Source organism: Tachypleus tridentatus, chromosome 13 (genome assembly GCF_004210375.1).
Source record: "Tachypleus tridentatus isolate NWPU-2018 chromosome 13, ASM421037v1, whole genome shotgun sequence".
NCBI lineage: Eukaryota > Metazoa > Arthropoda > Merostomata > Xiphosura > Limulidae > Tachypleus > Tachypleus tridentatus.
In genome coordinates, this window is record NC_134837.1 from 178,872,065 (window position 1) to 178,887,823 (window position 15,759).

The 15,759-nt window shown below is 35.8% G+C and overlaps 1 protein-coding gene across 1 annotated transcript in view; it reads right to left on the minus strand.

Annotated features, from left to right (window-relative positions):
- Nucleotides 1–10,520, minus strand: part of LOC143236390 (prestin-like) — a 30,563-nt gene extending 20,043 nt beyond the window's left edge. The window contains exon 1 of the mRNA XM_076474657.1: nt 10,306–10,520. Within this exon, the coding sequence (XP_076330772.1) occupies nt 10,306–10,323 (18 nt within the window). The 5' untranslated portion in view covers nt 10,324–10,520. The remainder of the gene's footprint in view (nt 1–10,305) is intronic.
- Nucleotides 10,521–15,759: the final 5,239 nt, after the last annotated feature.

Sequence of the window (15,759 nt, forward strand, 5' to 3'; positions counted from 1 at the left end):
AAGATCGTCTCGTTTCGGAAAAATACTAGCTCGTGAATGTGTTAAATTACCAATATTAATTATACACTTTCCAAGACGTGCTTATAATATTCATCATATATGTTTCGTTTATCCAAACAAAAATATCTTACCTTTTCGTAACTAAACTCCGGTACTCAACTAAAGAAGTCGATAATATAGAGTTTTGACTGCAAAAGATTGTCTATTCTCAACCAGGCGATGTGAAATAGACTAGCTTCTCAAAAGACCCATTATATATACCACTCGTGATTTACCACTAAGTAAAATAACCTGATTGGATAACCAATGAAATACAGTAACACATAGAGAGAGACTTGAAACTGTGACCATGCGCGTTGGACAATATGGAAGTGCGCATACTCTAAACTGTTTCTTGGTGTTAAAATGTATGTCTATATATTTGTTAGCATATCAAGTCATCTCACGAGAATGCTAAAATTATTATATGTTGTAATATGCGTCAATGTTGGATACAGTACCGATTTTACCTGCAGTATTTAATATATCTCACATCATGTGCATATAAAGTCAACGCAACAATTTATTTCGTCAGTTTCATGATCTATCAAAAACAAAAGTTATTGCAACGTTTATTATGCTTGTTGGTTTGTTTTCTTGAATTTCGCGCAAAGCTACACGAGAGCTATCTGCGCTAGCTGTCTCTAATTTTGCAGTGTAAGACTAGAGAGTTTGTTTGTTTTGAATTCCACGCAAAGCTACACCAGGGCTATCTTCTCTAGCGGTCCCTAATATAGTAGTGTAAGACCAGTAGGAAGGAAGCTAATCATCACCTTCTACCGCTAAATCTTGGGCTACTCTTTAACCAACGAATGGTGGGATTGAACGTAACATTATAACGCCCCCCGTCTAAAAGGGTGAGCATGTCTGGTGTGACGAGGATTCGAACCCGGGACCTTCAGATAACAAGTCAAGTGCTTTAACCACCTGGCCATGTCGGGCTCAGTTTCGTGATCTATTAAAAACAAAAGTTGTTATATCGTTTATTACATATCTAAATATTGATTATCTTTTGAGGGCCTTGCAACCATTTACCTGATAAACTTGTTATATTATATTATTCAGTTATAATATTTTGATCGCAACCTATTTTAACAAGATATTAACATTCAAAATATATTAACATTCTTATTTTAGTTAATTTTTTTCTTTCAATTTATTACGTACAAGCAGAAAAAAAGTGGCCCTATCGGTAAATTGTTTGTTTGGTTTTGAATCTCGCACAAATCATTATCAGCCCCGCCAAACTCTTTTATGCACTATTAGTGCGATTGATCATAAAATAATAAAGCCTCTACGCTCACAGAGCAAGCCCTTTTGGTGTGATGGGGACTCAAACCCGCGATCCTCAGATTACGAGTCGAGTGCCTTAATCACTTAGCCATACAGTGGAATCGCTGTACTACGTCCACCACGTGTACAGAAACCTGGCTTTTAGTGCTATAAGCTTTAAGATTTAATGTTCAGTCACTGGTGGCTAACTTTAGAACTCCTTCACTGTCGTTACTTTATGGATTATTAAACCATTTTTGGTAACATATTAATTAAGTTAAAATTCGAGTATATTTTGATCAATGTTTTAAGTTATTTAAAAGTAGATGTTTATATGAAGCTAGATATTTGGATAAATTTAGATAACTCCTGGTCAGCAAATAGACGCCATTTGGAATGTTGGGTCTCAAGTATTTCCATCCACTGAACAACGAGATGCTGATATCCAGTCATGGCTGCCGTAGCGTGCAACAGTGTGGTAGTGATGACGCTACGAAATGTGATGAAAATAGTAGGTTTTAATACTTCTAATCACACGAGTGACAAGAAATGCTAATTCATTGGCTAACAGTAAAAAATGATGAGGCAGAACTACTGGATTGAATTATTACAAATATTTTCAATGTTTTCGATCGATTAACAATAAACAAACTAGTTTTAAAATTATACTTTTTTATTTAACGTGACACAGAACAATATATTGCTTTATATATAACTAACTCAAAGATATTACTGAAGATGGAAAAAAGTGTATGTTGGTTGAAGTGTGACAGTATTTAACATAATTGTTGATGATCTAGACTTTTCCATTCGTGACGAAATTAAAAGAACACGAACATTTAAAATATGAATGCGTTGAAGTTCAAACAACGAGTCCATTATTCAAGCCAAGATGGAGGCTCAAAAACTTGACCATTTGTGACGTAACGACTGATGAAATTAAGATATCGTGGCTATTTGTCACGTGAAGATGTTGGCAGTTGATAGACATGGCCACTAGTCACATGATTATGATGAAAGAAGAAGAGTGGTGGTCATTAGTCACATGACAATGATGAAATTTGAAACGTCGTGGTCATTAGTCACATGAAGATGATGAAAGGTGAAACGTTGTGGTCATTTGTCACGTGAAGATGATGAAATTTGAAACGTCGTGGGCATTAGTCACATGAAGATGATGAAAGAAGAAGCGTTGTGGTCATTAGTCACATGAAGATGATGAAAGTAGAAACGCCGTGATCATTAATCACATGAAGATGATGAAAGTTGAAACGTCGTAGTCGTTAGTCAGATGAAGATGATAAAAGTAGAAACGTCGTGGTCATTAGTTACATGAAGATGATGAAAGTTGAAACGTCGTGGTCATTAGTCACTTTCATCATCAAAAGTAGAAACGTCGTGGTCATTAGTCCTTGTGACCATTTTCTGAAGTAGTTTTATAGCTGTTTTTTTATCCACAAGGCAAGTTATAAATCTCATGACGGAAATCTGGGCAATTATGTATTTGTAAGGTTTATATTTCGGATTTTAAAAAATAAACGTTTTGTTTCAAAACAAACTTCACATGTAACAACTTTAAAAACAAGAATTGTCATTGCCCTAATTAACTAATGAAGCATAAGGAACAAGAAACTATTGACGTGCATATAACATTGAATACCTACAAATGCGCTTTTTTAAACAAGTGTCGATGTACTTTAGGCTGAATGTTGTCTTGAATCACTATTGCACCCAAACTGTGAACCCGGGCATCACAGCTCGCGACTTTGTGCTTTATAAGGGTGATAGTGAAATTCCACTATTCGATCCAACGGTAGTAACTCCAGAGTTGGCGAAAGGTGTTTGACTATTTGTTTTCCCTTTGGTTTGCAGCTGAAAATCAGGGACTTTACGTGAGATATTAAAAAAGAAGACACAATGTACTGCTGTTTATCGTAATATTGCAGTTAGTTTAAAATTATTATGAATGGATGGAAGAGATGTTGTTCGCAAAATATAAAATTTCAAAATAGTAGACAGTAATTAGTTTTATTAGCAGAAATTTCATAGGATTTAACAAAACCGTTATGTAAAGTCCATTAAGCCCGACACTTACATGACGTGAAAAACTGTGCATTCTGCTGAAATTACTATCGAATCATGAAATTTCTAATTTTCATTCGCGATATAGAATATCTAGTTTAGTTGCTATTCAGAAACTTTGGCAAGAATGTATATCATGGGTCTGATTCAGGCTATATCTTTCTTCACTGTTACCGGGATTAATTCTTTTTGGCTAGATGTGTTCTGGGCTGCGGATCAAAACGCCTAGGGTTCGAGACATAACACTCTCCTCAAAATGTTCCCCTCCGGTAGCACAGCGGTATGTCTGCGAACTTACAACATCAGAAACTGATTTTCGATATCCGTTGTGGACAGAGTATAGCTAGCTAGCCCTCTGTGCTTAATTTCAAAACAAACACTTTCTGCGAGAGTGAATTTCGTTATTCGGTTAAGATTAACCACGTATATTACGGATGTTGTTAACTGGTTGCTCTTCCTTTGATTAGAAATTAGACATTAGTAATGGGTATGTTTAAGCCTTGGGGTTTCTGACGTGTGATATATTGCATAAGTTTGAAAAACAAGTTATTTTTACATCTTCTTAATGTCTTATTTTATATTTCCTTTCATTTTATATGAACTGGGAGAACTGGTCCAGGGATAACTTACAAAACATTTCTTTACAAGAAAATAAATATATTTTTGGGTAATTAATTATTTTCGAAACGTCTGCACTTGTTTCTTAATATTTTTACAAGTACCGCAAACACATAAATCTTTTAGCCAACAAAATGTAATATAATTTACTCTAGTACCAAATTTACCTTTTCAGGCTGTTTACACAATCATTTTCAGGCAATCCAGAGAAGCATAGAACAGAATTAGTTAGCATCTTACTTAAGCGAAACAATGCTTCCAAGTGTTATATAGACAATGAGCCAAAGTTTTAACTGTAACTTGGATAATGAAACCATGCAGTCTTGATAACAAACCAATGTCTCCAAGTGCTATATAGACAATGGACCAAAGTTTTAACTGTAATCTGGATAATGAATTCATATAGCCCTGAAAACAAACCAATGTGATCCAAGGTTTCACAAGTACCAAACAAGTAATCTCAAATTTTATATCCTACGATATGTAACATTCTATCCATAGTCTATATCTTTAATTTGGATATTATATAACATATTGACAAAAACACCAACTTTATTTTAAATTTGATCAGCTTTAATATCATAACCCATATTATAAGTGATTGAAACTGCCTAAATCATTGAACATTCTCAAAAATAAAATACAAAGGTATTACATAAGAACATTTTGAAATCATTTTCATTCCTACATTCGACGATTCTCTGTTGTAAAAACTGTTCTGTTCTTAACTTATGACAGTTTTGTATCTGTCCACTGTTATTAGTCTTCGTCTTACATGATATATCTTTAAAACAGTGACAAATACTCATTTACATATGTGTATATTGTATTCTTTGTTAGAAATGTCTGCTACATGTACTATTAATTCATTTATATTTTACAGAAGAGGCCTTTTGTTAAATAGTACCATTTATTACAGATCTTAGAATTTTCTGTTTTTCTTTTTATCTGTTAGAGATAATGAAGCAATGTTTTAGAAATGTATCACTTTGACAATGAAACAATGTTCTAGATACAGTATTGGTAATGAAACAGTGTTGTAGATGTCAATTTGATAACGAAACAATGTTGTAGATGTCAATTTGATAACGAAACAATGTTGTAGATGTCTCTTTGATAATGAAACGATATTCTAGATACAAGATTGACAATGAAACAGTTTTTCTGACGTCCATTTGATAACGAAACAATGCTGTATATGTCATTTTAATAATGATACAATGCTCTAGATACAATATTGTTAAAGAAGCAGTGTTCTAGATGTCCATTTGGTAATTATACAATGTCGTAGACTTAAATTTAATTTTGAGTTTATTGTAGATAAAGAAACAAGGCTCTGATATTAATTTATATACAAGAGTAAATTTGTAGCTGTTTTTTGTAAAAAAAATAAATACTATAACCGTAAAATAAATAACAAACTAATGATTTAGATATACTTAGATGAAGAAGTATTCAATACTTCTCTGATTGTAATCTAAAGGGCAAAACAATATCTCAGTGCACATAGTCTGTTAAGACAAGAAGTTCAAACTATGTCAGATCAAAGGATCAAACAATGTTTTAAATGTATTCTCGTAAAAATTTTTTATACCATAAAACACCTTAAGAATAGTGCAGAGAATTTTAGTTGATTTTGTGTATAAATGAACTTTTGTGGCTTCATAATTAATGTCAAATGTACTAGATTTTCGTATATGTTAATTAAAGTACTACATATGTTTTTATCTTGCTGGATAAAAAAAATCCACCTATTTTTAACGTTTTTGCGATAAAACAAATTTCAGAATAATCCTTGGGAAAGAGGTTAAATATAAATTTCACGTTTTTCTGGGATGATGGTTGAAAATAATTTCACATTTTTTACTGCGGTGGTTAAAGATATTTTCACACGTTTTGCTTATGTGGTGGTTGAAGATAAGTTCACGTTTTTATTGTTGTGGTTGAAAATAATTTTACGTTTTTATTGTGGTAGTTGAAGATAATTTTACGTTTTTATTGTGGAAATTGAAAATAGTTTCACATTTTTATTGTGGTGGTTGAAGATAATTTCACATATTTTTCTTGTGTGGTGATTCAGTAATGTCGAGAAAAAACACTTGTAGGGAAATATATATGGAAAAACATTTATGTAAAACCGGCTGGTTTAGGTTGAGAAATTTTTATGTAGGGGAGTGAACAACGTTTCGACCTTTTTTCGGTAATCGTCAGGTTCACAAAGAAAGAAAGAGGTAACTGACCGATAGCTGACCACATCTTTGAAGGGGTTGTGTAACTGAGAATAGGAATGTAGAGGGCGTGCTTTTTTTGTGAACCTGACGATAACTGAAGAAGGTCGAAACGCTGTTCGCTCCTCTACGTAAAAATTTCTCAACCCAAACCAGCCGTTTTTATGTATATTTTGTGTGGTGATTTACAATACTGTTTTCCCCCATTAAAAACATATATAATTCCTGTTCCATACGGTATCATCAATCGACGAATTTTGAATGTTTTCGAACTTGGGCTGACGTGTGTTTTCAAAATCAGACATCATCTTTCAAGTTGTTTAATTTCGCGACTTTAACCAACTAGTTACGTAACAAAAACATAAGCCATTTTCCCTTCTAGTAAAACTTTACCAGTTACAAGTGCTTGTGTTTTTTGTGACCTAAAAAGTGAAATTCTGGTCAAAAAAAGAGCCGCTGGTACCTCTGTGATAATTTGTAGCCTCAGAGCTTTACTTACTTCCTTTGCTTTCGTTTTCTTCAGCAGAATAACTATAGTGTTGCTGGAACCAAATGATATGAAAGCAATCGACCATTCCTGTTTACAAGTAGATCCTGAAAGTTGTAAAAACACACATAAAAGTCTGAATATTAGCTCTTGTCTGAGTTGAGCGCAAAGGTGCTCTGCTATTCGTCCTTAATTTAAAAGTGATAAACTAGAAGGACGGAAACTAGTCAACATTATCCGCCCCGCTAAATCTAGGGCTGTTCTTCTAGCAACGGATATTGGAACTGACAGCTACATCAGCACAACAAAACGTTCCCACGGCCAAAATATTTTTTGTTCGTTTTGTCTGTAACTGAGCATAAAGCTATACTACGGGCTATCAGTGCCCTGCCCACCACAGGTATTGAAACACAAATTCTAGAATTGTAAGTTCGCAAACACGCCGCTATGCCACACGGGGAGTAGCATGGACGAAAGAAATACCATATTTGATGATAAGAATTGGAACACCCATCCTGCAAATTGCGAGTCGAGCGCCGTAACTACAACGCCATGATGTGTTAGTTTACAATAACAATATTAACTAAAAATTTAGTTTTTCCGTGTGCTACCAACAGTGATTTTTAAAGGTTTGGATGAAAACATAAATGCTACTTTTATAAACACACATACAAAAAATAAAAAATATTAAGGGCATACCGAAATATACCTTGTATTTCGAGGGCCAGACGTTTGTTTGTTTTGTTTTAAATTTCGCGCAAAGCTACACGAGGGCTATCTGAGCTAGCCGTCCCTAATTTAACAGTGTAAGACTAGAAGGAAGGAAGCTAGTCATCACTACGAATAGTGGTATTGAACGTAACATTATAATGTCCCCCACGGCTGAAAGGGCGAACATGTTTGGTGTAAAGGGGAAGAGCTGGACGTGAACCATTTGTTAGCGTACCTAATATGAACTTAATGTTTCGTTGTTTGCGCCATTTTATAGCGATAAAAGAATAAAATATAAATAAATAATTTTTCGCTTCATACTTAGGCTCTATGGTTGCATTGTAAGAACTAACACAAAACACAGGTGCGGCATGGCCAGGTGGTTAATTAAGGCACTCGACTCGTAGTCTGATGGTCTCGGGTTCGAATCCCCGTCACGCCAAACATGCTCGCCCCTTCAGCCATGGTGGCGTTATAATGTGACAGTCAAGCTCACTATCCGTTGGTAAAAGAGTAGCCCAAAAGTTGGCGATGAAGTGGTGATGACTACCTGCCTTCCCTCTAGTCTTGCACTGCTAAATCAGTGACAGCTAGCGCAGATAGCCCTTGTGTAGCCTGGCACGAAATTTAGAACAAACAAACACAAAATACTCATACCCCAGTTGCGAGATTCACAGACCTCAGTATACCGATGAAGCTGTCTCGAAAAGGGGGATATGGATTAACACCCAGAGACAGACCCTGTTTGGAGACCCGTCAGGGATAATTGAATATGTGAGAAATTTTTAGTAGCGCTGAGTTGGGACAAGAGAAACGTTTTAAATATGGGGGCAGGAACAGAACTTCCGATGCCAGATTCAGGTTTAGCAACCATGAAAATCTGCCCAAACACACCCGTGTGACCACCCAGGCGCAATTTAGCTCCTTCTATTAAGAAGGATATAGGATAATTATCAAACGAGCCTGGAAAGTTTGGCCCTGCTAGCTCCTAAACTGTCGGGAAAGTTCGTGGACAAGCACATTGCGTAAATTAATATAGAACAAATGTTAAATCCCTTCATTCTAATAAGAGTATTCCGAAAAATACTGCTGGATGTTGTTAACTAAGTGCCTTCCCCAACTTTATGATATTAAATTTATGAACGGTTGACGCAGGTTGACCTCATGTAGCTTTGTGCAAAATCCACAAAATAACGTAAAAATTTTTACGATTTTCTCTTTAACCTCTTTTCAGCATTTTTTTAAAATCTGTTTTGGCGCAAAATGGGAAAAATGAACTCCGGATTTTAGCTTTTTAAGTCTGTAAATTTATTGCTTATGTCCTTCGCTGGGACTTACAACACCAAAATCTGGGACTCGTTTGTCCTCGACGGACGCAACGCATTGCCAAAGGTGGAAAACCTACCGTTTAAACATTTGAAGGCTTTTCTGACAGAACACGAACTATTGGAGACAGTATAGACATATTTAAAATAAGATTTGTGTAATAATATTACCACAGCGTTTGTTTTATGAAAACTAACAAATAAGAGATACTTTTGTTTCAGATGACAGCGTGATTATGGTTCTTACATCTTGAAGAAACAATTCGTATAAGGTGTTAAATTTCATGACGAGTGATTTGTTAGAAAGTAGGTTGTTATTTGGTAACTTTGTAAAAAGTTTGTACCATCGGTCACTGCCTTCCATATTTATAAAGTTTATTGTGGTATTCCTATTTTAGATATTGTATGCAGTATGAACATTATCATGTACATTGTATGCAGTATGAACATTATCATGTACATTGTATGCAGTATGAACATTATCATACACATTGTATGTAGTATGAACATTATCATACACATTGTACGTAGTATGAACATTATCATATACATTGTATGCAGTATGAACATTATCATATACATTGTATGCAGTATGAACATTATCATGTACATTGTATGCAGTATGAACATTATCATACACATTGTATGTAGTATGAACATTATCATATACATTGTATGCAATATGAACATTATCATGTACATTGTATGCAGTATGAACATTATCATATACATTGTATGTAGTATGAACATTATCATGTACATTGTATGCAGTATGAACATTATCATATACATTGTATGCAATATGAACATTATCATGTACATTGTATGCAGTATGAACATTATCATATACATTGTATGCAGTATGAACATAATCATATACATTGTATGTAGTATGAACATTGAAATGTTTAAAATAGGTAACACTTACCGTCTATCGATCTTAGCGTCATCTGGAACACTTCAGGTATGTAACATTTACCGTCCATCTGAGCGTCAACTGGAACACTTCAGATAGATAACACTTACTGTCAATCCGAGCGTCATCTGGAACACTTCAGATAGATAACACTTACCGTCAATCTGAGCGTCATCTGGAACACTTCAGATAGATAACACTTACCGTCAATCCGAGCGTCATCTGGAACACTTCAGATAGATAACACTTATCGTCAATCTGAGCGTCATCTGGAACACTTCAGATAGATAACACTTACCGTCAATCTGAGCGTCATCTGGAACACTTCAGATAGATAACACTTACCGTCAATCTGAGCGTCATCTGGAACACTTCAGATAGATAACACTTACCGTCAATCCGAGCGTCATCTGGAACACTTCAGATAGATAACACTTACTGTCAATCCGAGCGTCATCTGGAACACTTCAGCTAGATAACACTTATCGTCAATCTGAGCGTCATCTGGAACACTTCAGATAGATAACACTTACCGTCAATCCGAGCGTCATCTGGAACACTTCAGATAGATAACACTTACCGCCAATCCGAGCGTCATCTGGAACACTTCAGATAGATAACACTTACCGTCAATCCGTGCGTCATTTGGAACACTTTAGATCTCCAGCTTTACACCAAACCAAGCGAATTCGAGAAAGTCTAAGTAGTAAAGGTTAATAACAAATCGTAGTGGGTTACCAACATCCACCCTTTGATCTTTCAAGTTGTGGATGAATTGTTCCTTCTTTTATTGATGTTTAAACACCGTTGAAAATCAGTCCCCCAAATACGTGAATTTTCATGAAGACCCGTTTATTTTTATGAAGTCAGATTTCAGTACATTCTCTCTATTTATAGCCTTAGCCCTCTATAACTATTTTATTATGAGTTCATCATGATTTTCAAAACATCAGTCAATATCTTTGTCATGCTCTCGTCATCTGCATTAACAAATTTTGGGCCCGGCATGGCCAAGCGCGTTCAGACGTGCGACTTGTAATCTGAGGGTCGCAGGTTCGCATCCCCGTCGCGCCAAACATGCTCGCCCTACAGCCGTGGGGGCGTTATAATGCGACGGTTAATCCCACTATTCGTTGGTAAAAGAGTAGCTCAAGAGTTGGCGGTGGGTGGTGATGACTAGCTGCCTTCCCTTTAGTTTTACACTACTAAATTAGGGACGGCTAGCACAGATAGCCCTCGAGTAGCTTTGTACGAAATTCCAAATCAAACAAACAGATTTTCATTAGAAAAATCAAGGATGTCGAATGACCCAGTTTGTGGTTTGGGTGCATTCATAACTTCGTTCAGTGAATTCCTTACCACCTTTAAACATAAAACAAATGTTTCTTTCAAGCTAACGTATTTATAGCTCAGGACCAGAAAATCAAAACACATAAAAAGAAACAGGTTCTGGTAGCTATTATAGGTAGACGTGAGTTATTTAGATACTGTAAGTGACTGTCAGTTTGACTAACAGGTTGTCCACTTCTGTGCAAATATATATATATTAATCCCACAAAACAGTTAATTAGTTTTGCACTGATTTTCCATAGACAAAATAGACTACAAATACCATTCGACCACTATCTGCAAATATTGGTCAAATGTTATTCTGTTTGAGTTTATCTTTGATTACCCCTCCCCAAACACATTCATATATATATCAGGTCATCCCTTAAGTCTTGCATTGCTAAATTAGGGACGGCTAGCGCAGATAGCCCTCGTGTATCTTTACGCCAAATTCTAAAACGTGCGAGAAGAAGGTTGAATAGCTTGAATCATACTTGTCCTAAAAACTGCACGTGCTGGTTATGATACATAAACAGCTGGATTTTGTCAAGTCAGTCTATTAAATAACCAAATTCATTGATTAAAATTTTAATGTTTAGAGCTTACATAAAATGTGATAGTAAGCAGTTTAATAAAGTCTACTTCATCAAGTAATATGAATTCTAATTTTATTATTCTTTTATCACGTATATTAATTCTGTTGTTTCTGTTTTTGATGTCGTTTCACCAATAACATTTAGTATATTATTTCCAAAAAGCGAAAAAAACAAAAATTTATGACTTTATTAAAAAAGAATTGTATACATATGGAGTTTTCGAATTCAACCTTTTCTCACATGTAATGGTAACTACCACTGAAACTTATCTGAGGTGAATTCTACAAGTTTTGTTACGGAATAAAAAAATAACGAATGAAAGGACTCCACCAATGATTAATAAGTACACATATTCAGGTTACTATTATGTGAGATACCGTCATGATAAAGCTTTGCTACCTCGTTTTGTTTCCTGTTCAAAAAAGAATATCGTATTTGTAAACATTAGATAACTCATGTAAAACAATAAGCTGGTTGTGACCTAGTGGCCAAGCGTGTCCGCTGCAGTAGGAAGGGTCTGTGATTCGAGACACAATACTGCTGAGGAAGTTTCTGGCTATCATCTGTTGGCGCGTTATCGAAGTGAGAAATACTGTGTGGACCCGTTATAAAAGAGATAGACAATCTGTGGACGCCTTATCAAGGTGAGAAACAAAGTATGGATGCGTTATCAAAATGATGAGCAACGTATGGACACGTTATCAAGGTGAGAAACAACCTATGGACACGTTATCAAGGTGAGAAACAATGTATGGATGCGTTATCAAAATGACGAGCAACATATGGACACGTTATCAAGGTGAGAAACAATGTATGGATGCGTTATCAAAATGACGAGCAACATATGGACACGTTATCAAGGTGAGAAACAACGTATGGACGCGTTATCAAAGTGATAGACAATCCTTGATTCGGCTCAAAAAACTGGGCCCAATAATTGGTTATTTCTTTTAGAACAAATAACTATTGGATATCAGATAAGTTTAGATCAGAAAATAAAAATAATATACAATATACTTTTGATTCCAGTGTACAAATCTACTGATCTTGTAACTCATGTAGATGAAATTAACAAAGATTCTTCTTTATTAACACGTTAAGTAACTGTATTCAGTGTTTCCTATTTCACGCGATATACACTGTCAGCATGTAAACGTCTATCAACATTAGTCCTAATGTTTATGTACAGAAAATGTTTACTCATCAATCTAAACTATATGGGAAAAGACACGAAGGATAGACGTCATATCCTGAAAATAAACTGTCATACTTTATTCATATATATATATATATATATATATATAATACGTATATGTTAATTTTTAAGTAGTCACATTTTAATCGAGAGGCCATGACTTAACGATTAGTGTGCTTGGAATGGGGCTTTAAGGGTTAATGTTCGTATGGATATGAAGAAGAAGAAAAAAGCAAAATACGCCATAAAAATGAGTGCGAAATGTTACAGTAACTCCTGTGAATGCATGTTAATTTCTGTGTGTATGGGTTTGACAGAAAACCTTTTATACCGCAAACTTTTGTATCAAAATTCTAACGTAATGCTGCAACATTAAAAATAATTTTGAAAGGCCAGTTTTCAGAATATTATTTACAACTGTGTATGTAGTTGAGGCTAGAGGGGCTCAGCCTCAGGACCGATGGCATTAATGAGTTCGGTTTGTTTTGAATTTTGCACAAAGCTACACGAGAGCTATCTGCGCTAGCGGTCTCTAATTTTACAGCATAAAACTAGAGGGAAGGCAGCTAGTCATCACCACCCACCGCTAACTCTTGGGCTACTCTTTTACCAACGAATACTGGGATTGACCGTAACATTATAACTCCCCCACCGCTGAAAGGGCGAGCATGTTTGGTGTGACGGGAATTCGAACCCTTGACCCTCTAAATGCAAGTCGAACGCCCTATCCTCCGGGCCATGCCGGGCCTTACACGTATATAACAAACACCTAGAGATATTACTACTTTTGATACGTTTTATACTTTTAATGGCCGGGCGTGGTCTAGTATTCAGTTGGCCGGGCCATTTCGGAGAGGTACTTAAGATATTCCAACATCGAAAAGGATATTTATTCACAAGATGATGTTTTAGTCTTGTACCCATTAGCTACTCGTAAATATTTAAAGGGTAAGTGGAGAAGCAGTATTGTTTGTTTTATAACTGAAAGTGTTCGTTAGATCATTTTTGAAAAGAAATGGATCATGTAACACTTGTCACGACTTCACTTACATAATAAACGTTCTACTACACATAAAGCGCAGCCCAACCTAGTTTATCGTGTTGATCTGCAAATCGAAATATCCATGATTCGAGACGCAATGTACCGCTCTTTCAATCAGCTCCCCAATGAGATAATGGTACGTCTGCGAACTTACAATGCTAAAAACCAGGTTTCGATACCCGTAGTGGCTAGATTACAGACAGCTCATTCTGTAGCTTTGTGCTTAACTTCAAATCAACAAACAAACATTTTCGTCCTCCCCATCAAGTGGTACAGCGGTATGTTGGCGGAGTTACAACGCTAGAAACAGAGCACAGTTCGCCCATTGTGCAGTTTTGTGCTTGATTTCAAACAAATAGGCTAACTTTCCGTGGTGGACGAGTTATAAATGTGACAGCCAATCCCGTTATTTAGTTCAAAAAACCCTTCTAGCAGTCTGGCTACTGTCTTTCAAGCAAGTATTTCAGAATAAGGAAGACCTGTACCATAACCCTAAGGGTCTCTGACCTGTCCATTTTACTTACGTATACATTAGGTGCTGTTCAGATTTAAAAGTCCTCTAGGGGGCAGCAGTAATGCTAAGAACTCATAAGGCTGAAATTATGAGTTCGATTCCCTGACAGCAGGTAGTCTATTGTACAGCTCTGCACAAAAACAACGCACACACAGAGTGAAAATTCCAAAACTGCAAACAATACGCACACGCACCCACATATATACACTATCATATGTATGTAAAGTATGGTCAACAGTAGTTAGTCATTCACAAAAGTGCACTGTTATATGTATATAAAGTAGAGTCAACAGGTATTATTCATTTAAACTTGTAAAAATCACCGTTTTCTCTAGGGGAGGTTAAAGGAAAAAATAAAGTGTGACACAAGAGATATTTACACATTTATTTCGAAAACAAAAATATTCATAAAATGTCCAGTAGACTCCCTGTTGTAGGTCAACCTTGTTAGGGACGTTCAGGTTTTAATTCCCGTACAACCAAACATGCTCGCCCTTTCAGTCGTGGAGAAGTTATAGTGTAACGGTCAATCCCACTATTTGTTGGTAAAAGAGTAGCTCAAAAGTTGGCGGTGGGTGGTGATGACTAACTACCTTTCTTCTAGTCTTACACTGCTAAATTAGGGACGGCTAGTGGAGATAGCTCTCGTGTAGCTTTGCTCGAAATAAAAAAAAGCAAAGAAATGCGATGAAGTCCATTGTTGCTAATTCCTTATCAACTGGTGGTTAGAAGCAGCTTAACCCTTTTTCACTCATTCCTGTACATCCTCTTCTCATTTAATATTACATGATCCAGCTTGTGTGCTGTGCTTCAAATGAAAATAATCCAGTGTCCCTTCTTTGCCGTTGGTCTTGACTATGTTACAGGGAGTCAAGTCCCCTTCCCAGTGGCTTAAAGGAGTGTCTGTTAACTTGTAATACTGAAAATTAGATTTTGGTACCCGCAGTGAGTAGAGTGCATTGTGTATAACAGTAAAGAAACAGGTATTCATATTTGACAGTTGAATATCTCTTCACTTGCATCTCTTTGTTGAACGAACGTTCTTTCGAAGAAAGGGATTTATCACGTTACTTCAGTCGTAAGTCATTTTGAATAAGGTTAAAAGTGTAATACTTTGTTCAGTTAAGAACAGAATGGAAACAATGCCACAAAGCATTCTCCAGATGCATTCTGCTATGTATGTGGCCAATTTATCAAGATGAGAGCGAAAAAGTACTTTACTACAGTATCTGCTAAAATGTGTGAAGCCTACAAAGCATATTTTGGCATACTTGTCGGGGATCAAGACAAACCCTGAACACCTCATTTTATTTGCGAGCACTGCAAAAAAACTTTAGAAGGTAAGACGGACAATTTTTGCTTGCTTGAACAGTAAAATTTTATATTATACAAATTTTAGATCTTT